This window comes from Numida meleagris, chromosome 6 (genome assembly GCF_002078875.1).
Source record: "Numida meleagris isolate 19003 breed g44 Domestic line chromosome 6, NumMel1.0, whole genome shotgun sequence".
Taxonomy (NCBI): Eukaryota; Metazoa; Chordata; class Aves; order Galliformes; family Numididae; genus Numida; species Numida meleagris.
In genome coordinates, this window is record NC_034414.1 from 26,628,269 (window position 1) to 26,650,749 (window position 22,481).

The 22,481-nt window shown below is 39.2% G+C and overlaps 1 protein-coding gene across 8 annotated transcripts in view; it reads left to right on the top strand.

Moving 5' to 3' along the window:
- ELMSAN1 (ELM2 and Myb/SANT domain containing 1) overlaps positions 1-22,481 on the top strand; it is a 68,092-nt gene that overhangs the window by 24,882 nt on the left and 20,729 nt on the right. For 4 of the 8 annotated variants that reach the window (XR_002440677.1, XM_021403430.1, XM_021403436.1 and 1 more), the window contains exons 2-3: positions 13,751-13,856; positions 18,037-19,729. Coding sequence is in view for 7 of the 8 variants with exons in the window: in XM_021403430.1 (XP_021259105.1) it covers positions 18,272-19,729 (1,458 nt within the window). In the remaining variant the exon portion in view is untranslated. The remainder of the gene's footprint in view (positions 1-13,750; positions 13,857-18,036; positions 19,730-22,481) is intronic. The other 4 variants (XM_021403434.1, XM_021403431.1, XM_021403435.1 and 1 more) reach the window with 1 other exon arrangement.

Sequence of the window (22,481 nt, forward strand, 5' to 3'; positions counted from 1 at the left end):
CTTCAGTTTAAACTGGTTCTTACCTACTTCGTATGTAGTCATGAAATACATGTATGTGTGTATTTGTACAGTATAGGTATAATATATGCCCAAGATAGGCTACAGCTAGTTAGCAATCACGGATCTTTATTGTCGTGACTTCAGATAAAATGTGCTTTGCAAGTAGTGTTCTTCCCTTCTTGCCAGATAAAAGGGGAAAACCATAGCAATGTCCTGATAGTGTTAGGGAGAACACCTTTGATCAGGCTGCAATTATGTTCAGGTCTTAATTTCTTCAAAAATATTGCATGTCTTGGAACTTGAGGACTGAAGCAGTAGAGAGAGTTACTTTTAGGTTTTTTCTTTTTTTCTTGAAGGATGTGGGTAGTAGTGCATGAGTAGTTAATACGTGAACAACAAAACAAAACAAAAAAATCATTCCCTTTCTGCACAGTCTGAACAGTGTGATGTAATGAGGCTCTTCTGTCTAATTTATTGTTCTAGCAAGCTTACTTCCTTTCTGATGCAGAAGTTGAAAGAGCAATTCATTACTCATGGAAATGAAAAACAAGTAGTCATAATTAAGACCAAAATGAAATGACGATATCCCAGGATGCCTCTACATCCAGGGTTCCATGCTCGTGCTGCTGATTTCCGTCTGTCACCTAGCTTGTCTTTGCAGGATGTTTAGTGCCTGGCAGGGGCAGGTGGGGGAGCCTAAATGGATGGAGAGGGCCCTGCGCGTCACAGCAGCCACAGCTCATGGCACAATGGCAGCCTGTGAGGGCTGGGGGCTGCCAGGTGCCTTGTTTTGAGTGCAGCCTGTGCTTCCTGACCCCTGGTGCTGATGAGTTCAGCTGCAGGGTGAACACAACTCCTTTCAGAGATACTGTTTCTTTAGGCTAGGGCTTGAGTTCTTGTTCAGCAGCTGATGCATTTCATGGGGAAACACAACATCAGAAAAGCATGCTTTTAGACTCCAAGTGGCTTTGGAACAGCTGTACTACAGCTAAATAAATATAAACTTCTGTAAAAGGAAATAACTTCTCTACCAAATATGTGCACAGATGGATTGTAATCATACTGAGTCCGGTGTTTTCCTCAGCAAGGGAAAAAACTTCTCTGGGGAGAGCTATAAATGAAAATTCATTCTTACCTAGTGTTTTGCATCAGCAGTTTGAGAACACTACTCCATAAGATGCCTAATAGAAATGAGATAGGCATCTTAGGGAGTTTGAAAAACTGTAGGAGCTAGGGAGTGACAAGCCATGAAGTAAGGGAGGACTGTGCATTACAATTAATTCATCCACAGATGCCTACAAAAATGTCTGGGAGCAGTTATTTTACAGCAGTGTGAGTGAATCTGGACCAGAGGTGTATGTACCAGAAGTACAAACAAAACTGGATGTTAGTATGCTCAGAGGACGCAGGAACACATAGCCTTTATCTGCCAGGATATGCATGGGGGAAGAACGTTTTCTCACCTCCAAAATACAGGTGTCATTTTGAATATAAAAATAAGGTCTTTCAAAAGATGAAGATTTGGAAGAGATTTAGTCATTAAAGATATACTTCCTAAAATATGTGGTATTAAATAGAGAAAATATTAAGCTAGAATTACAACAGACTGCGCTTATGAAAGCCCCTGCTGCAGACTGGATTTTTCAGAAAGGAATTACAATGCTGTTGTAGTGGATCTGGTATAAGATAATCCTAGCTTGTTTGTTTGTTTTTCTTTAATGAATACTTGAATGAAATATTCTTCATTATTTCAAATACTAAGATACTTCAATGAAAAGGGAATTCTTATTGCTAATGGGATTCTATTTTGAAAAAAATAGTATCAAACTGAAAGCAAACATGTGAATTAAAACTATACCCTTCTGAGCCTTAAAATAAATGTCATATCTCCTGACAGAAACGGTACAAGTGTCCAGAGGAGGCCATGTGACCATGTGATGGAATCAGATGCCTTAAAGACTAATTCGTGACTGAGTTGGCAGATATATTTGCAGTTTTATGCCTTTCATTCTTTGATGTTCTTCTTTATTTTTTTTCTCGTTTCTTTTTAAAGGCTTTATGCTTTTTCATGGGAAGGAAGTGGTAGTCAGTGTTTGCTTTTAAACATGGAGATTTTTCCACACAGCCTCAGAAGGGCATAGCACTGCTTTTGGTGTGCACGTTCACTGAGATCTGTGCAACAGAAGAGTCTGCACCAGATCACTGGCATGAGCTCTCTGCACTCCACAGGCCAGCCTTCCAAGACCCTTAGCAAGTTGGTCTCCAGTGATTATTCTTACAGTATGTTGATTTTATGGGCAAAACTACTTCAGGGAATTGAAGCCAAAATTCTGGAATTGGAAAGCTAATCATTTTTGTTTGTGTATACAGTTTGTTTGGGTTTGCTGTTTGGGGGAGGAAGGGAGAGTGTTAGTGTTATTTACAAATATACATCTCCTCTCACTCCTCCCCAGAATGACTGTGGAAATTATTCCTAGGCAAATTTAGTGAAGCAGCTAAATCTCTGTCAGTAGTAGAGATCATTGTAAGTACACAGAATGGCAAGAAACAGAGTGGATGGATATTATTACGGAAGAGTTACTTTTCCGCAATGAACAGGAAAAGAATGCTTTCATTTTCTGCTGATGAAAGTTTTACTACTGCAGCTAGGCAAGCAAAATATCTTTATTGCTATGGGTTTTGTTATAAACAATTTATTCAAAGACCACCAGAAGTGTTATTTTACTTGCTTAAGGTATAGAAAGCTTCAAAAGTGGAATGTGGTAAACAATTTCCTTTTTTAACATTACAGTTGCAGATCTGCTTATTTTAGATTTTGACTAGGGAGCTAGTGAAGTGATACTGGAAGTTGAGCAAATGACAAATGTTTTGTGCTTTTTAAATTTTTTTTTCTCCCTGCTGCTGCTGTTGAAAATCCACATCTCTAAATCCAATGTCTAATGAATGTTAGGGGGAGGTATGTGTACGAAAAATTAAAGTTGATTTTCAAGAATTCATAATAAATCTTTCAAACTATAAGCAGTTCCTACAATAGTAGTGGAGAAATTCAGCACACAGTATTTTTTCCATAGCGAGAAAATAAATGTTTGCTCCTCTTCAGTGTGCAAATATCTCCATGTAAAAATAAAGTATATGTATTAATATAAGTGGAAAGTACGGGACAACCTTTTATTTCTTTAAAAGTTAGATGAAGAGCGTAACTACAATGTTGAATTACTTTTTTAATAATTGTAGCTGTCAAAATCCATCCTATTGCATTTGGATAAGATATAATTAAATGAATAAATGAGAGGAATTAACATTTTGATAATTTACTTAAGAACTATTTATTGTGATTTTTACAGATGCTGAATTGGGTGATTCATGTCTTTTGAAACAGTTTGTCACATCATTATATCTTTGTGGAGCTAGGTATATTTAACTGGATAGCATCCTCCAGATAATGGACAAAATGTGCTAGAACGTAGGTGTAGGAGGCCGTGCATAAGCAGAGACTAATACACTTAGGGCTTTAGAAAAGAGGTATTTTATTCTTCTTCCTAGTTATCTTCTCTCCTTTCCCTTGCATTAGCTTCCTCTGAGATACAACAGGAATGGAAACGAAGCATTGTACTTGGCCTCAGTTTAAAATTGGAAGTAGTAAATTCTTCAGCCTTGAAAAAAGCCAGAAGCCCTGGGCCTCTGAAGTTGCTTCATGGCAGGGGGCGTAGAGGGGGGATTCTCTGCACAGGTGCAGGTGGGAAGCTTTATACCAACTCCAGGGTTATACATCCTGGAGAAGGTGAGCTCAAGATACCTGAGAGTAGAAACTTTGTTGGCTTAAGCAAAGCTGTAAGTTTGTATGATCTTAACATTCTACATACAGGAACTATGTAAATTTAGAAGTCGCTCTGTCATCTGAACTTATTTTCCGGGTGGTCTTAAAATATACAGGTAGCTATGAGTGTGATTTTTTTCTGTTATTCAGTTTTCTGGCTGACAGTACTTTTGTTACTCTGATTTAGCATGTTTCATCTGCAAGGGAAACTTCCATGCAGATTGTTCAAGATACTTACCAACAATGAAAGAGAACAAAGCTGAGAATATGAGTAGTGAGAGATTTAGGAACAGAGTTGACATAATAACTTAATCTACTGTAATAGGTGAATTTCATCACACTTGTGTCCAAATTATTACTTGTTCTTTCTTTCTATGTAATGCTGCGACTTAGCATTCCTCATGCATAACTCTCAAGGCTTTTTATTTTTGTGAGCAGCTGCTATAAATACTTAGCTTTTTATGGAAAGGGGAAAAGCAAGACACACTTTCATCTCCCGTGCTGTGTTTAAACCCTTGCCCCTATTTTTTTTCTCCATGATGCTTCATTGTATTTCACAACTAAGTGCCTACAAAAGCGCTGGTTTTGCTTTCCCCCTTCCACATGCCAAAAGGCTGCTGTTCATGCCACAGAGCAGCTCTGGGGCTAGAGCCCCTCAGGGCCCCTCAGCTTCTTGTGAGTTCTGGGCAGGATGAGCTGCTGCCGCCATCTCAGCCACGCTCATTCTAAAAACCACCATCAGTTGTGGTCTTAACTTCCCTGGAGATGGGATTAACCAAAACACTTGGAGAATGCAGGGGAGTGGGTGCTCGCCTCCACGAGGGTGCCCTCTGGGCAGGGCAATCCATACACTTGAGCTTCATGTGGGCCTGAAAGCTGCTGCTTGTCTGTGGTGCCTTGGATGTGGTGGCTTTGGGAAAAGAAGAAACTTCTATTCCCTTAGAGTGGTTGTTGGGAATGAGGTTGTGAAGACAGGATTATATGTGTCATTTAATTACTAAAACTATGGCCTTATTGGGTTTGAGGTCTCCCCTTCCATTTTTCGTTCTCTGAATTCAAAGTGTGTGTTGTATGCCAGTGATGATCATTGTAGTATAAATAGATGAAAACATGTATCAAAGATAATCTATTCATAGCTATAAATCAGTGTATTCCCTTCTTTCTTCACTTTAACTTTTCTCTGCGTGCAGGGAAGAGATGTGATGTAGTTATTCAGCACTATTACCTAATCCCGAGACAAAATTATTCTTAATGTCATGCTTGCACCTGAATAGGTCTGCCCAGTATTCCTTCATTGCTGCCTTGTGTGTCCTAGGCACTAATACAGCCAAGACTGGTGTATCGCTGCACATATATGGCTTATAGGTGGCAACTCTATTAAAAGCCAGAAAAATATTCTTAGATCCACAATAAACCTGCACTGACTGCTATATTCTTGAATGCATTGTTATGCACGGCAGTTTGTAGCATCTTGTGGGCAGACTGAAATAGAAATAAAAGTTTCAGGTAAGTTTCATTTGCCCTTTAGCCAACCTAAGAGTGGGATTTCAAACTAGAGATGATTAAAAGGCAGGAGCTTGAGACTTGCAAGTTGTGAGCTGCATTCCCTATTCTGTCATAGACCTCTTCAGACAAATCATCTTTTAGCCCCTCTCTGACTTTGTCCTCTTCAATAAAAAGGAAATAATCACAGTTCCCTCCCTTACTGAGGCGTTGCCAGAGTAAGTGTGTTAAAGAGTATATGATGCTATTATTCTGTGATTATGGGGCCATGCAACTGCAAAAATAGAAAATGCTGTAATCCAATTTCTATACTACAGCCCAAGAAATGAAGCCATGGATAATAAGAGGGAGTATACTTGGCTACTGTTGTCATTAAAAATAATAATAATAATAATAATAAAAACTACAGTCCCTCCATCCAATTATGTTCACAGAAATGGCAGAGTCCTTTCCCTGCGGTTTCAAGCAGAGCTTGTGAACTGTACAAAGGCATTGTATGCTGCCATAAATGCTGCTGGAGCTTTTCCACAGATATGGGTGGGTGAAACTTTATGTACTTGAGAAAACACTATAATTCTATATCAAAATAGCTTTAGTAGTGACATGAAGGTGGGGAAAGTTCTAGAGGATGTTTTAATTAGTAGTGTTCTATACTTTTTTTCTAGATTTTAGTGCATGTGTTCAAAATGAAGACTCTGACATCTTGCAAATGCAGTCTTTAGTTGCACTATGTGAAGGATTAAACAGAGGATGGAATTGAGATCAGGGAATTCCAGAAGAATAATCTCTTAAAATTATAGAATCATAGAATGGTGTGGGTTGGAAGGGGCCTTTAAGATCACCTAGTTCCAACCCCCACTAAACCAGGCTGCTCAAAGCCCCATCCAACCTGGTCTTGAACGCCTCCAGGGAGGGGGCTTGCTGGCTACATGCTTACTCTTTAGTGCAAAGCAAGTCACTTTCTCTCTTTGTGTTTACCTCTTAGACCTACAGAATGCTGCACGTTAGGTACGGGATGAGGTTGGATGGTTGGTGTTAATATATTGCTTTAGCCATTGCAAAGTGTTATTTAAACATTAAGCAGTCCCATAACAGCAAGTTTGTTTGTGTGTAAGTTCATTTTACTACTTCTCTGAAACTAAAGCTTTATTATTCAGTGTAAAATCTAGTAGAATGCTTTTCTGCCTCAGTTGCTCCATGCATCCCAAATGCTTTTCCAGCAGGGAAAACAAAGTGTTTGTTTCTGTGTAACAAACACCAGTCTGCTGGCAGAAGGCTGGATATTCTTTCTTATTGTTTGGAGACCTGTTAAAAATAGTAAAGTCATCAGAAGCTGTGGGATGTAAGTTGCACTAGTGATCTGTTTGAGATGAGTGTTATCCTGCTGGTGAAAAAAACCCTTTAGGATCCGCCGAATGTGTTACGATTATAAAGGAATATTGGTCTCAGAATTTCTTTTTTCTTCAGAGTAGGAGGATCAGGTTGATTGAATCCATACACCCAAAGAGTCAGTTAGTTAGTCAGCCTTTTGTTCTTAAATTTATTATTATTATTATTTTTAAATACTTAGCAATTTATTTTGGAAGTGGACAAATGCTTAGAACTGATGCTCTTACCTGCTTTTCCAGTAAGATTGTGTGTGTCATTCATGACCTGTTTTTTTCACAAGTGGGAAGGACTTACTGTTGGTTTTATTGGCAGTCATATCCTCAGCAAATATAGCTACTTAAAGCGTAATATTGGGTGAGTGAACCAGAACGTTATAACTTCAATTAGAATGTATTTGTAGAGTGAACTATATAAACGTAGAAGGAAATGAAAATACTTCTAATCTGCTTAACTCTCACAGAATTCCATGTGCAGGTGGGTAAACACAAAAGTTTCTGTTTCTCCTTTCATATTTAACATAATCGTTGTGACTTTAATTTTGTCTTTTACTAATAATTGAGTTCTTTGCTCAATTTAAAATAGCTTAGCAATGATTCTTAGTAAAGGACATTTTTCCTTGTGCTGTTATTGAACGGTTTTTTTCAATGTTGGTTACAAAGTGCTGGGCAGGTAGTTTTGTTTCAACTAAGGCTGTAGAGCTGCTTCTTTCAGGAATTTTATGACTTTGCTCTGAGTAAGTTTGAGGCTGGTGTCACTTGTGCCCAGTTGTCAAAGTGCTTTACAGAATTGGTTTGGTCAATAAGTACACGAACTAGCCACTATAGGAATGGATGAAACTTACTTTGGATTTGATCCAGTATTGACGCCAACCATCTGTTCTTCCCTCCGCTGAAATCTTTTACTCTAAATGGAGGAGAGTCTGGCTTTGGGCAAGTAACTGGCAGGGAGTTCTGAATCCAAGGGCCTGAAGGATGCTCTGTTTCTTCAATTAAAGAAGACAAAATCTGAGTGTTTTCCGGGCTCCTTGTTCTTTGAATTTCTGTGATAGTTACATTTACTCCTGTCTTTCACTGCTCCTACCTCTACTATTAACTAATGTTCAGTTGGTTAGCTGCATTGTCAATCAAGGTCTTACTGTAACAGACCAGCTCAATAAGGAGATTCTCTTATATTCAGCAGTGACAAGACTTCTTAAAATACATCATCTGATCTGAAGTCCTATCTCTGCTATTAGTATTTTTGTAACAGATTAGCTCAGTCAGTTCTGGCATCTGGCAGGCTGCAAATGTAGATGTGGACAAACCATGATCAGCACTGATCCATATTAGGTAAATATATTTCTGGGCAGAGTAAGGCAGAGAGAGGCATATAACAAAAGAACAACTGTGTGTTAATATTTTTGTGACCTTTTTCCTTCATATTTTTGGCCTCCTCTTTCTTTGGTTATCGCTATGCTGTTGCATCATGTCTCAAATTACATTTAAGCTCTCTGTAGAACAATCTTTGTCTGGTGTATTAGTGGGTAGTGTTAAAGATAATATCACTTTTATGACCTCAAAATACTTAAACACAATACCTTGATATTCATTCAGGTATTATTCTCATTTTATGAATGGATCTGAAGTGGCTTGCTTAAGATAAATGTCTGTAGCAGAGCTGGAATTTGATCCCAGATCCTCTCAAGTTCTCCCTGTGTTTTCATCACATCTGTTCTCCAGCCAGCCATGTGAAGCCGATGATGACTGCTGGATGGTGCAATGCACGTTGTCCAAGAGCTATGATCTAACTGTTAAGCGCATCTGTATTTCTTATGAAGAAACTTACAGGAATGGAAAGTACCATCTCTCCGACTTTTCCCTTTCCTCTTCTCCTATAGTATGTAGGCTGTTACCTCTTGCAAAGCCTTGAAGGAATTTGTGAAGCACCCAAACTCTGTACATTGGGCCACCTACGTATCTGTCCGGCTTTGTGCTGGGAGTGCTGGAGAGGTTAAGATGGAAATAACTGAACCTGCAGCAGTCTTTCTTGTTATGGCTTAATGCAGTCACATGCATTTTCTTCTCAGGGCAAAAGTGCAGAGAGATTTGGTGTGTCTCTGGGGTGTGTCCATCCAGTGCTGCAGCTGGTGTGTTTGTGGTGGCAGAGGCATGTAGAGTGAAGGATGCACTGTGGCTATGTCAGTTATGTGAGTGCGAGCACAGCAAGAAGTTTTTGGCTTGCTCTCTGCCATTCTGACTTTAGGGCCTTCTGTAATTCCTGTATGCTGGAGTGAGTACTGCTCTCTTTGTTGCTAGCAACTGTCTTCCCTGACAGCTCCAAACAAAAAAAGCTTAAAATAGCTATCTAGGAGCTTACAATTAGAAGAACGAGTAACCCATTTCCAGTGGGAAAGCATAGGACGTTCATGTAACTTTACAGGCTGGAAGCAGCGGCTCATATTCCTTAATTGCTCTCTCTGCTCTCTAAGGCTGCTTAAAGTTTTTCAGATCACGGTATTTGTCACGATGATGGATTATAATTAATATTCCAAACTTAAGTACAGTTTATAAACATTAACTAATTTTAGAAATGTGCTATATATATACTTTGTTGAAGTGTGATTCTGCTCTGTGTTTTAAAGCCACTTGTAAAGAAGGGCTTTCCTGCATTTTTGTTTACAAAAGTCTGGTTTACATAGCTGTCTCTTTCTCATAGTTCTCTCCAAGAACTTCATGTCATTACAGTGCAAGACGACAGATAAGAATCTGCTGCAAATCATCAATCTTTTGTTTTCTCAAGATGAGTGCTGGGCAAAACCTCAGTTATTTTGGAAATACCAGTCAAACTTTTGCTTGGATAAATTAAACTGAGAAACTAATTTGTATTCAGTGTAGTTCCTTTTCAAGAGCTGCTAGAAACAACATTGTCAATTCCTTTAAAAATAGATCAGTTTTTTTTTTTTCCTTCGTAGTTTAAGTTTTATGTCTATTAAGTTTTAGAATTCCACTCTGTTTCTTTAGTAGCTGTCTTTCCTCACCCTGTGAGGAAATCACTGTGATTTTGTTTTGGTGGAGCTGTTTGTGTATGCCAGTAAGGACAAAATAATAATCAGCTCTTAATAGATATTTTCTTTGTAATGAGTTTTGTGTCTTTTTCATCTTCCTAAAACAAAACTGAGTGGAAAATCACAGAGATTGAAAAGCAATCCTCCAAGACTTGCGCTGAGCTTATACCTCGAATTGAGGAGGGCAACACAAACCATAGGTTACTTTTGGCAGGTTCCTTGAAGATACAGAAGTCCCTCCTTATCTAACTGTTATCTGAAAATTTCCTTTTGAGACACATGTGTGATGCTTCAAAACTTTATAATTAAAATAAATAAATAGCATTCATCTCTGTAACATACTGCATAGTCAAACACATCAATATGCTTAGATGAAGCGTGGAAAATTACATCCCTAGGTGTAAGTGGTAGGCCAAAATATAACCAGAATGGACGCTTGGGCAAACTTTAGGACCATTCAAACATAAAGGAACGCTACTCAATTAAATAACATATCTGACATCTTGTTTTCACTGCCTCTCCAAATCTCTACCATCCTTTAGTCCAATAGACCAAAATATTTTACTTCAGTAGGATTTGTATTTCTCCTTGGTTTGGTTTAGTTAGCACCTTTTTCTCAAGTATGCATATTTTTCCCAAATAATGTGGCAATTATACGTTTTGTGCTGTTTTGCTCACTTTAGATAATTAGCTTATAATGCTGTGTGTCTGGGATGGTGTAGATAGCGTCAGCAGTTCGTCACATAAGGTGGTGTAATATTTGCTACCTAATCTTCCTTCAGCATGACCATTCTCTCCTCTGCTTCATGTCACAAAGCTAAGGGATTTCACTTTTGAATGCCTGCTGAGTGATTTAATACATATTTATCAGTTCCCAGCCTCTGAAAATGGGAAAGTGGAAGTGCTAGCAAAGTCATCTCAGCTGTGCTGTGCTCAAGGAAGAGGTACACTTGAAGTCAATCACAGCTTCCACCTTCCTCTGCAATAGAAATGGACCACTCACAAGAAAACTTGGGTAGGCTATAGAAGGCTTCAGTATGTCCTACCAATTTGGGCATGTGTATCCCAGGCAGACACCTTCAAGCAATGGTGAAAGTTGTCAAGCTTCCAGGATTATTTTTTTCCTTCTTGTTATTGTCTGTCTGTGAAGCCATTTTCCTTTGATCCTTTAGTCCCAATTTAGGGCACGCTGTAAAGTGTTCACTTTTTGCTATACAGTGCTGTTTGAACAAGTAAACCTCCCCCATTTCCTGGGGCATTATTGATTTCTAGGACTTCCATCTGATACAGTTCTCTAGATTAGTCTCTTACTCAGGAAAAATGGAATAGTTGATGCTTGGCTTTATTGCTGTCATCTTTTAAACTGGAGGCGATTCGATTGGTTGGTTTTGCTTGTTCACTTTGAGCTTCAGTTGCTGCTCTTCTGTGGTGCTAGACTCCTGGAAAATGTGCCTTTCACTGCAGGGACAGGTTTTCTAGTCATCTGCAGAAAATGCCCTATTGTGTAAAGCAAATTGAAGAGGACATTTAACCATCATTCTCCATTTGCCTTTTTGGCTTTCTTGAACAATGTTGTGTTTCTCAGTTGCTTTGAGCCTTCTCCTCCCTGTATCTATCAGGTAGATCGCAATGCTTTGCTGTGTTGAGTTTACAAGCAAGGTCTATTTTCTGCTTTCCCTTGCTCCCTCCTAGGGCAATCTGTAGGAAAGCTGTGCTGTTACCCTTCCTGCTGAAGGTGTCTGAAGGTGGTGAGTGGGAGGCTGCAAACAATCTGTAGGAATTCTTATGCTGCTGTCTGGAAGAAAATGTACACACAAAGTACATGTGTGGGAGATGCTTCTGAGGGAGAGATTGAAGCTTTTTTCATATGCATAGGGCATGGACAAGCTGTGCAAAAGCTTTGCAAATCCTCTACCAAACACAAAAACTGTCCCATATTTTCATCACTTCCTTGGTTCTTACTCAAGACTGTTGCAATAAGTAGTGGCAGTTTGATAGAGGCCAATTTCTGTTTGCTGGTAAAAATTTCTTCTTTGTGATATGCCATAAATCTCCAGTCATTTAAAAACATTAAAAAACAAACAAACAAAAAAACAGAAACAAAACCCACTCTATTGAATTATCTCTGTTCTGCTATTGCACTGGGGGAGTTAAATTTTCTTTGCCTTCACTGTGTGAGTGTAAGTAGCTCATCTAATTCTTACCCTTAAGTGTAGATTTACATGTGTTCTTCTTGGTATGGAGGGAGACTGGTATCTAGTATTCTACATTTTGTTCTTCATCTTTTTTTGTCTTGGTTTATTGCATGATTTTAGAAGTGAGTTCCTTCCCCTCTGTTCCTCATTAGTAAAATGGGTGTCATGACTTTTACCTGTTTAATAAATACTGGATTTGATGGTACGATGAGCAAATTCAAAGGGGACAGCTAGGTTGCTACATTTGTCTTAAATGCAACAGTTACTCCTGGAATCTGTTAATTAACATTAAGTAATTGAGCTTTCTAAGGGGAGATCAGTAATTTGAGTTGCTGGCAGCAGGAGGGTTTTGTTTGGGGGAAGTGATCTCATTGCTCTAATTTGACAGATTCCCTGCAAGGATCTGACAGCATTGTTGTGAGTAAGGCTGAAAATGTACATTAGCTAGCACTTGTGAACATTTTTTATCACATTAAAAAAAAATACAATTGAAATACTTAAAAGCTAGAATTGTAGTGGTGGAACAGAAGATGCTTGCTACTATTTATTATAGTTTTCTGCTTCCTTAGCTTTTTCAAGGTTTGAGGAGAAATCAGAGTCTTTCCAAAGTTGTTTCTACCATTTTCTGTCAGAGAATATTGTCTGCAAACAATCCCTAAAGACATTGGGAATCTGCACAATATAGTTTTGCTTATCATACCAAATGTAGGAGGTATGGCAGACAACTGAGCAAAGCACGGGACTGCACAGCCCTCAACAGACGGATTGAAGAGTAGTGTTTAATGTTACTTTGGTGTGTGAGGTCATGAACTTGGTATGCGAAATTGTAAAGTATGTTTGTACTTAATGGAAGACAGTATGTAAAGAAAGAGAAGTAGTAGTGATGGGAGTTTATTACATATACAGGCAAAAAGTTTTAAATAGAGATGTAAAGAAAGGCTTGTTATAAGAAGTGGTGACAATGGTACGTTTTTAGCTTGTCCATCAAATCAAATAGCCTCTTAATGTTAAATGTAAGAAAAATACATGAAATTAAAAAGTTTTTATAATAAGCAGTCCAACCTAAGGATAAATTTTGATTGATTGCATGGTTGCAATGGATAGGATGTCTAAACAATTCTTCAGAAGCTGCTTTCTGATAAGTAAAATCTATTAATGGGACCTCAGGGCTGGTGCTTGCCTAGTAAGTGATTCTGAATGCCTGTGTCCTGCACTCCTCAGATCTCTGTGTCTTGAAATTATTTATTTGACAGCACTGTCTTGCATGGCAGAGACCTCTTCAATCCTGTTGTATGCTTAAATCTTCCAGACGACTTTTCCTAAACTGGAGACAGATTTTATATGCTTACGTTTTCTTTAATTGGGGTCTAGTGAGGATATGCTGGAGAAACTTAAGCTAAAAACGCTAACTCTAACTTCTCTCAGTAACGTGCCATAGGTTACTTACTGTATGTTCTTTCATTCCATGAAATACTGCATTAGTATCTGTGGAATATGCTTATCTAATCTGACATTCTTTTTAATCTAGAAGAAAAAGGTTAACAACACACACACACGCACACGCACACACAAAAAGCAAAGAAACAAACAAACAAAAAAACTGAACCACCCTTAGAAATTTTAAAATATCTGCAGTACTAAAGGAGGTGACATCCAGTCGGTATTTTTCTGAAGAAAATTTGGAAGCTGTTCTTACGTGCCAGGAGTTCCTGGAAGTGAAGTGACTGATGACAGTGTGTGCCAAATTTTAGAGTTATTAAAACTAAATGTACTGATGTTAGGTTTTGCTTTTTCTCTGTGCAGTGTAAAAACAATGCAGAGTATCGTAACACCTCAGTATATCTGGAGACAAGACACACTATCTTCTGGGAATTATGGTATCAGAACTGGCACTGTGTTTTGTTTGAAGGTAAGAACTCATCAGAGATTCACTGCTCCAAAGCACACTTAAGCCTGGAAGTGTGTTGCCACTTTGCTACTTCAGTCTGACTCTTGTGCTGAAATTAGATTAAAACAAGAAACCTCAAACCAGGTAATTGGCTGGGATGATGATAATGTGAGCTCACCCCTTGAACTCAGGGAGGGAAGCCTGCTTAGTCATAGAGCTACCTGTGCTCAGCCAATGAAGCTGCCAGCTGTGAGCTTTCCTGGAGAATAGTCATACTGCAGCTTGAACATCTATCACTTCAGCTTAAACTACGAACTATTATTATTATTAAGGTGACCTACAAGATATCATAAAAGTTAATGTTGTGCTATTTTATCATCTAACACTAAATGCACTAAGTCTCCCCTCTTATTTTTATTTTTTTTTGCTTGGAGACCTCTCAGTTATGATTTCTTTATTCTTGCATGCAGTTGGGAGAGTTTTAATTTTCACAGTGTTTTGTTTAAAGTACCTGCAACCCCTTTCCTCTCTAGTAGTGTGATTTTCACTATCTTGGTTTTTGTACTGCTGTAACTTCAGTTCTTCAGTCACTACAATCTTCTAGATTGACAAAGTAACTTCTGTAGGAGGCACGCCATATTTTTAGAAACCTCTATGTGCAATACAGAGATGCGTATTCCCTCCTCTACTTTAGGTTATCTCTGAACTTTTTTTTTTTTTTTTTGCGATCTATGTGTCTTGATACTTTTTCTACATCTCTTTCCTAAGTAAGAGTAATTCTAAACCAGCCTGAGCTAGGCTCTGTAATACCCATGGCTTCCTATCTAGTAGCAGAGTATCCACAGCAAGCGGAGGCTTGGAGAGCCCTTTAAATGCAACCCCTTCTAACAACGGAGAACTCTGTTGCCAAAGGTCTTCTGGATAGTTTTGAGGGTGATGGGTGCAAACTTCAGCTATCCCTACTAAGATGTGCATCAGGGGTGTGGTGGGTGGTTTGGTTGGTTGGCTGATTTGTTTTGTTTGTTTCTTTTTTAAGGGTTAAAAACAAGTGTTGTTGAAGTTGTATGTCAGCTTTTGGTAGTTAACTTTGTATTCGTCCTCAAAGAGTAGAAAATCTGATTCAGCAGAGCTTCTGAAGTTGTGTTACAGGTTTAAATTTGAGCTAGTGGTATTGTTCTGATGCACAGAAAAGAAAATAATGTTGTTTCTATCATAACTATGTGATTGATCAATACAAAAGCACACAAACATCAGTGGAGGGAAAAGTGGTATAAGATTGGTTTTTGGGGAAAATACTTTGTAATGATCTCAGAAAGTAAGATAATACAAATGACTATTATAGTTATTAATCAGGTACTGTGATTAAGCTGTTAGCTCGGATAAATTTCTAGTAGTGCTGCAAAAAGAAAGGAGAGAGAGTAACATTAATGCTCCTAGGAGGCATATATCAACCTTTCCACCTCTACATTTTTGCTATCATGCAACCAGTTTCCTGTTGTGGAATATTTTTTCCTCTCATAGTGACATTTTGAAATAGAATTTCATCCAATAAGTTTTCATTCAATGATGTACTAGTTACAATTTAAAGATTTTTTTTTCCATCTCACATGTCCATAATTTCTCCTAGAGTTATTTTAGTCTTGTTGAAAGAGGACTGGAAAATGAGAAGTTGTGCTTAGAAAAGGAAAGAACGCCCTGACTCTGTGATATGTGGTGGCAGAGGTCCATGGTTTGTAGCCAGGGCGAAGGGGGAGGGGAGTGGAGGGAACAGCTATGTAACAGACTGAGGAAGTGAGTCACTCCTCTGTGAAACACAGGCCCATGGCTCTACTAGAACCCGAGCCAAGCCTGGCCTCCAAGGTGGAAGTTGCGTAAGTTAATTTAAACCCTTTGTCTTTTCCTCATCACGCTCCCAGCTCTACCACAGGACTAAAACCTGCACTGTAGCCATATCCGTTTAGAGGAAACTCAAGTTACAGAACTTTAGTGTGCTGTATACTTCTGTTTTATTATTTTTCATTTTATATAGAGAAACTAAAGGATTTTTTGCAGGTTTTGGTGGAGTGTGTGTTAATTTCACCAGCTTTGTGCAGATTTGTGAAATTCAAGGGCAATTTTTATGAGAAGTAGCCTTGTTCTTTCTTGAAAATTCCTTGGAGTACCTACTGTATAAATAGGAAAACTGCCTTTTCATATGAAGAAAGAAGAGATTTCTCCTGCAGTTGATCCCTAAATTGCATATTTGTTTCTAAAACATTTTATGACTCTATTTTAGTAATAGGTATTAGTGAATTTGCAAACTCGTTTTCATCAGTCAAGAAAAATGTTTCTCTTTGATGCTTTCAGGTCTCTGAGATTTAAGGCCTTTTAGTTGATACCTACAAATGGTGCTTTACTGAAGCTTTTCCCATAATTCTTGATGACCGGCTCAGCTCAGGTGGGAAAGTCCCAAATGTTTTGCAAAATCCCTGAAGAAGTACAGAGCTATAATTTTTGTTCATGCCTGTGCCTCCGATGCCTGAGAATTAAGTCCATTCATCAAAAGAAACTTGATTTTATGGCAAAAAGAATGCAATAAATATCTTAATATCTTAAATCCATCTTAAACTACCTTAAAATCTATCCAAATTATATTGGCACAATCTGGCGTGAAGCGTATGTCAAAAAGAGATAGTAATAGAGACTTACCTATCATTACTTGGTTGTTATTAGTTTAACAATTTCACCAAATGTAGAATTTAATTTTCTTAAAAGACTATAGGTGTCGTAATATAATTATTTATATACGTATTATATACATACATTAGACATAAATCCTTAGGCTTTTAAAGCCTAAATTTGTGGGTACCTTTTTTTTTTTTTTTTTTTTCCAGAGAAAAGAAGAGTGGAATTGTCCTAGGCTCCATGTTCCAGAAAAACTTCCTGTTATGTTTGTAGCTTTACACCAAGATGTTTGCTGGTGTTCAGGAGCAGCTGTAACGATCTGCCTAAACTGCTTTGCCATGAGTGTGACCTGAGCAGGAGCAGTTGCTTTCAGCTGCTGAAAAAAGCAATCTGAAAGGTTGAGCAGGCCCTTTTCTGCAGCATGCAGATGCCTGATAGGCAGTCCTAATTGGAAAGTGTTGTGGTTTATCTTGTCAGGCAGCTCATTACCACACAGCCATTTGCTCACTCTCCCCAGGTGGGATAGGGGAGAGACTCAGAAAGGTAAAAGTGCAAGAACTTGTGGGCTGAGATAAAGACAGTTTTCTAGGTAAAGCAGAAACCTGGTGCACCAGCAAAACAAAGCAAGGAATCCATTTGCTACTTCCCATCTGCAGGTAGATGTCCAGCCACTTCCAGGAAACCAGGCCTCATCACACGTGGTACTTTTGGAGTGATGATGTTTGTCTTCCCCATAACGTTCCTTCCTTCCTCCTTCTTTTCCTCAGTAGTTATTGTTGAACACAATGTCATGTTATATCAAAAATCCCTCTAGTCAGTTTGAGGCTGTGTCCCCTCCCAGCTTCCTGTGTCCCCCTAGCTTTCTGTCTGGCAGGTCAGCATGAGAAGTAGTGAAGTCCTTGGGTCTCTGTGTAAGCACTACTCTTTAACAACTAAAACATCAGTGTGCTATTACCTCTGTTTTCACCAGAAACCCGAAACACAGCATCAAACAAACAACTAACTCTATCCCAGCCAAAACCATGACAGAAAGCAACCATAATGATGGGGAGTTAGTAGGGGATGATGGGCTTCTGCCTGATTCTTTTCTTCAAAATGTTGACTGGAGCATCTTGCTGTGTATTTGGCTGCAGCCTTGGTGTGCGTGTGTGTTTGAATATCTTTGGGAAATGTGGCCTGACACATTATTTTTCTCTTTGGTGAGTCATGAGGTTTTTGCTTTGTTTTGCTTTGTGTTTTTGAGTTCAGATTATCCTGGCTAATTGTCCAGATGAGAGTTTAAGAGAAATGCATTTAGAGCTTGATTAGTCAGAAGTCTGTGTGCAACTGGGTATTGCATCATGCAAATATACATATTTTGTAAAACTAAGTTGTTTTACATTCTCTTAGCAGGTCATATCTATTATTTCTTACACACGCTGTCCCAACCTTTGTTCCCATTAGAAACAGGACAGCTATGCACATAACTGTTTATTGCTTGAGTATTTATTTTCCAGTTGTCTGTTGATGATTCATTGTAATTACTTCTCTATTTCAGAACCTACAACTAAGTGGACCCTACTGACCTATGAATGACAGAGGACAAGAGTGACAAGAAGTGTGAGAAGCACACAAAGAAAAAGGAAGTGGAGACGCTTTCATCTGGACTTCTTTCCTGTCCCCTATTACTAATATTGAATGGAAAAGAGAGATTTACGTGCCTTTTCTCCCCCAGTCTCAGGGATGGGTGGATTATAAATTCAGTGTGTGCAGTTGGAAGAATAGACTGAATCATGAATCTTCAAGCTCAGCAAAAGTCTTCAACCAAAAGGACTGGGAAACGAATTACTTATTTTAATGAGCAAGATATAGCTGTGTCATCAAAAGAGCCACAGCAGCAGCTTAAAGAAGGACAGTATTACAGTCATGGAGGGAATATACCAGCCTCCCAAACTATGGAGATTCCTCACACAGCAGGATTAACAAGTGCCCCCAGCAATGTTGCTTTGATGAACTCTGTTTACAGTCAAGATAGGGGAGAATCAATGATGATGTCCCAACCAGTAACAGCTGTCAAATGGCAGAATTCACTAATGGGAAATCGGTTGCCAGAGAGAGGCGATGCCCACTGGCAGTCTCCACCTGCAATGTGGAACCACAGTATGGTTTTTGGGAGCAATCCAAAAGGACCCCATGCCAATGCTGGTGCCCCAGGCTTCTATGGTCACCCAGAAGCCCTTAAAAGAAATCAAGAGAAAGGAGTGTTTGTGTCTCAGCTGGATTTGTATGAAGACGCAGTCCAACAAATGATGTCCCAGAAGGCTCAGCTGGAGCAGCAAGCTCTGGTTAGACAACAAGCACAAATGAATTCCTTTCATCAGATGCAGAAACAGCAGCAGCAGAATCAAAGTCTGCCATTACAGCCTTTTCAGCTTGCATTTGGTCACCAAGGCCAGAAGCAAGGTCTTCCTGAATTATTGCATGTCTTTCAAGAAGCGCCAGCTTCTTCCACTCCAGCATTTACTGCTCAACAAAAACAGCAAGCTCTTCCCCAGCTACAACTGTTTGAAAATTTCTATCCTCAGCAGCAGCAGCAACAACAGGCTGCCACACAAGCTTTTAGTCTACAGCAAACTACTTCCATAGCACAGCCTCATGTGGCAGCTGCAGCACCTCAGCATCACATGATGGCTCACCAGTTTCAGCAAACAGAGAGGAACCAGGAACTATTCAAGGCTCTAACAGAGCAGAACCAACAGACTGTGCTACCTCAGACCCAGATTCCTTTTCCAAGAAGGTCACGGAGACTCTCCAAAGAAGGTGTCCTGATGACATCTACAGGAGAAGTGTTGGCTTCCAAGCAGGCAGAAGAACAATCTGGCAATTTATTTCTCCATCACTGGCAAACACATCAGCAAGAGGTCCCATTACAGCAGCCACTTGAATCACTGACCCATAACAAAAGTAGCTATTCACATCCCAAGAGAATGGATCTGGGGCAGAAGGATGTCCTGGTCAACAGTGAACTGTGCCAGATGGAAACAGACAGGCAGGCCATCGCTCAGAATGGCAGAGATGCAGAGAAACAGACAGTAGCAGCAGAAGAGAACACTCCAAGAACTAATGACTTTCAGGGTGTTAGAGGTGGTGTAATCCAGAGTACGCGAAGGAGACGGCGTGTTTCTCAAGAAGCCAATTTGCTAACTTTGGCCCAAAAAGCTGTTGAGCTGGCTTCTCTTCAGAATGTCAAGGTAAGGCATACATCCTAGCCAGTGTAATATGAGGTCTGTTTTAGACAACAAAATAGGGCTGAAATACAAAGGAATTTATGTACTATGCTGGATAAGATTGTATCTTAATGCAAGAAGCGCCGCAGTGCAGTAGGGGCAGCTCTGTACTCGTAGGATGTGTATTTAGCTGCTACAACACATACATGCAGGAGAAAGCTCCTAAGAGCAGTTCTACTTCACTAATACTGAACAATTTTAGTTCAGTACTTCAAATTACAGATGTTTTCCGCTTAGGCTTCCAGCTGATCAGGAATTTAGGGTGGCAAATGTAAACAGTTCGCATATCTTTTGACCTTCTTTTATGTTAAGACTACTGCTTACCTGCTATTTTTCAATTGTAGAGGCGTTTCTAAATTGTGCAATCTAAAATTATGTAATGCTACTTACTTATTCAATATGTCCCATATCTTAAAAGCCTGAGGAAGCTTTACTTACTTAAAGAAGTTGAGCTGGTCATAAAGGTATCTTTTTTTCTGAGAAAGCCCAGCAGCAGCTGCTCAGAGATTGATAATCTGAGGGCAAAGTCTGCATGTACACTTTCTGGAGGACTTGAACAGGGAAGAAATTGTGTTGAGTGACAAAGTAATTCACTACTACTATCTTTTTAGGGTCCCATCAGTCTAACTGTCCAGTATGCATATACAGTTTGGCAATGTGGCAAGGCTCAAAATTAGCATAGGAGAGGCAAGTGGTGGCATTTTTGTTGTTTGTTTATGAGGTGTGCTTTGCAGTTTTCTTTTGGGTGTGGTTAGACTAATCTTTCAATGAGTGCCTCTTATGAGAAGTTAAGGTACACTTTTCTTTAGAAGCTTTGTTGCTAGGGAGTGATGAAATAGAGATGTTAGAGCATGAGTTACTTTTACATAAAGTTTTGCCACTCGAGTTGATGACCAATCAGACAACAAAGGGAAGGGATATTTTTTTCCTTTTCTGTTGGTATTTTTTTTTCCTAGTCTGCCTGTGGCTGTTTTTTCCAGTCTTTTCCTTAGAGGGTCATGCTTCTTGAATGAAAAAGCCAGGCTAAGGAACAGTGAGATGAGTATCTATAACCTACTCCATCTCTTGTACAGCAACCAGCGACTGTTGCTGTCATGAATCCTTTTTGCTCCAACACCAGTTGAACAAGCTGTGTACCAGCAGGTGTGATACAAAACTCAGTAGTTCACTCTTCTAACTACTCCTGCCAACTACTGTTCCAGCCATTGCATGTGTACATTGCGGGAAGGACTGCAACTTATACTGCAGGCTGATCAACGCAGTAACAAGAGAAAACTCACAAAGCAGCTGGGAAAGGGGCCTGACAGGTGACTCAAGAAGTTACTCACTTGAAGGCATGTCTGCTTGTGTTTTGATTTATAATGCAAAGACCAGAGAAACATTTTGACAGATGCTCATTTGCTCTTTGTAGTTATACAAGCAGCTTGTTTGCTTCCACGGAGGCACTAGCTGACAAGCTTTTTGTGTTTGGATCTTTTCAGGCTTCCAGGATGAGGTTTGGAAGGAGGTTTAAATTCTTACTCTGTGTGATAAGCTTTATGTCTCTAAGGAGACTGGATATCACATGAGAGAAAAAGAAAACATTTTCAAGAGAGTTGTCTTCTCTTACCAGTGTCTTTCTGATAGAAACAACAAAGAACCCTTCCCTAGTACAGTTTATGCAAAGAGCATATAATTAGGCCATAGGATTAAATTATTGATGAAAGAAGATATATTCATAATTTCAATTAGTTGTTTGAACGTTCCAGTGTAGTAAGTGTATGTGTATGTGAGAACACTAGTTTGGACAGCAGTATAGATACATACGTGCAGTGTCATAAATGATACTTTGCACCAGAGCTGCTATTCTACTGTGTTTGCCTTTTTCAGGTGGTTTTTACTGCTTACGGATTGCAGTGAAATCTCAACTCTTAATTTTACTGTTTGTTATATTTTGAATATAACTGCTGTATGTGAAATCTAAATCTTTAAGAGACCACTTGAGGAGTATACATTGTCAATACCAAAATGAATGATGTATTTCTGTGGATCTACTGAAAGACTCTAGGCCAGTAGTGCATCCTTTGGTATTTTTGCAAGAGCCTAAATGGAAATGCAACAAGTTGCACTTGCTGGAGTTGTCCAGCAGCCCTTCTACCACCAATTCTGTAATAGAGATGCTGAACTGGCTGAAAATCACTAGCAATTCTACAAATGAAGGTCCATTGCTTGATGATTCCTTTTTGCCTACCTCTGAGCAAATCAAACAGTTTAGAAAGCTATTTAGTGGTCATCTCTCCCATCTTCAAGGAAGAGAGTTCTTTGCTGGTTACCCTCCCAGACATGAAAATAAAAGGAGCACAGCTAACCCATTGCACAGCCAAAGCAATGTGATATCTTGTGTGTGATTAGCTGCCATAATTTCCTCTTTGCAGTCAGGAAAGAAGTTCATGTCTCTTGACCTATGGAGATCCATGTATATCACAAAGGAAGTATCAGAGACTTGTAGATTGGTCAGAATTGGTGCTCATTCACATATCAGTATCACCATTACTTCTTTGTATTGTCATTAGTCTGTCAGGTACCTATAAGGTATTTACCAGAGTGTTTGCAATAGTGATAGCTATGTAAAGAGAGAAAAAAACTGTCATCTGGTAAGAATAAGACCTTTATCTGCAGCAGTGTCAAAAAAGCAGTATCAGTGCAAGTAGCCAGAGACCACTCTTAATGCTGATGC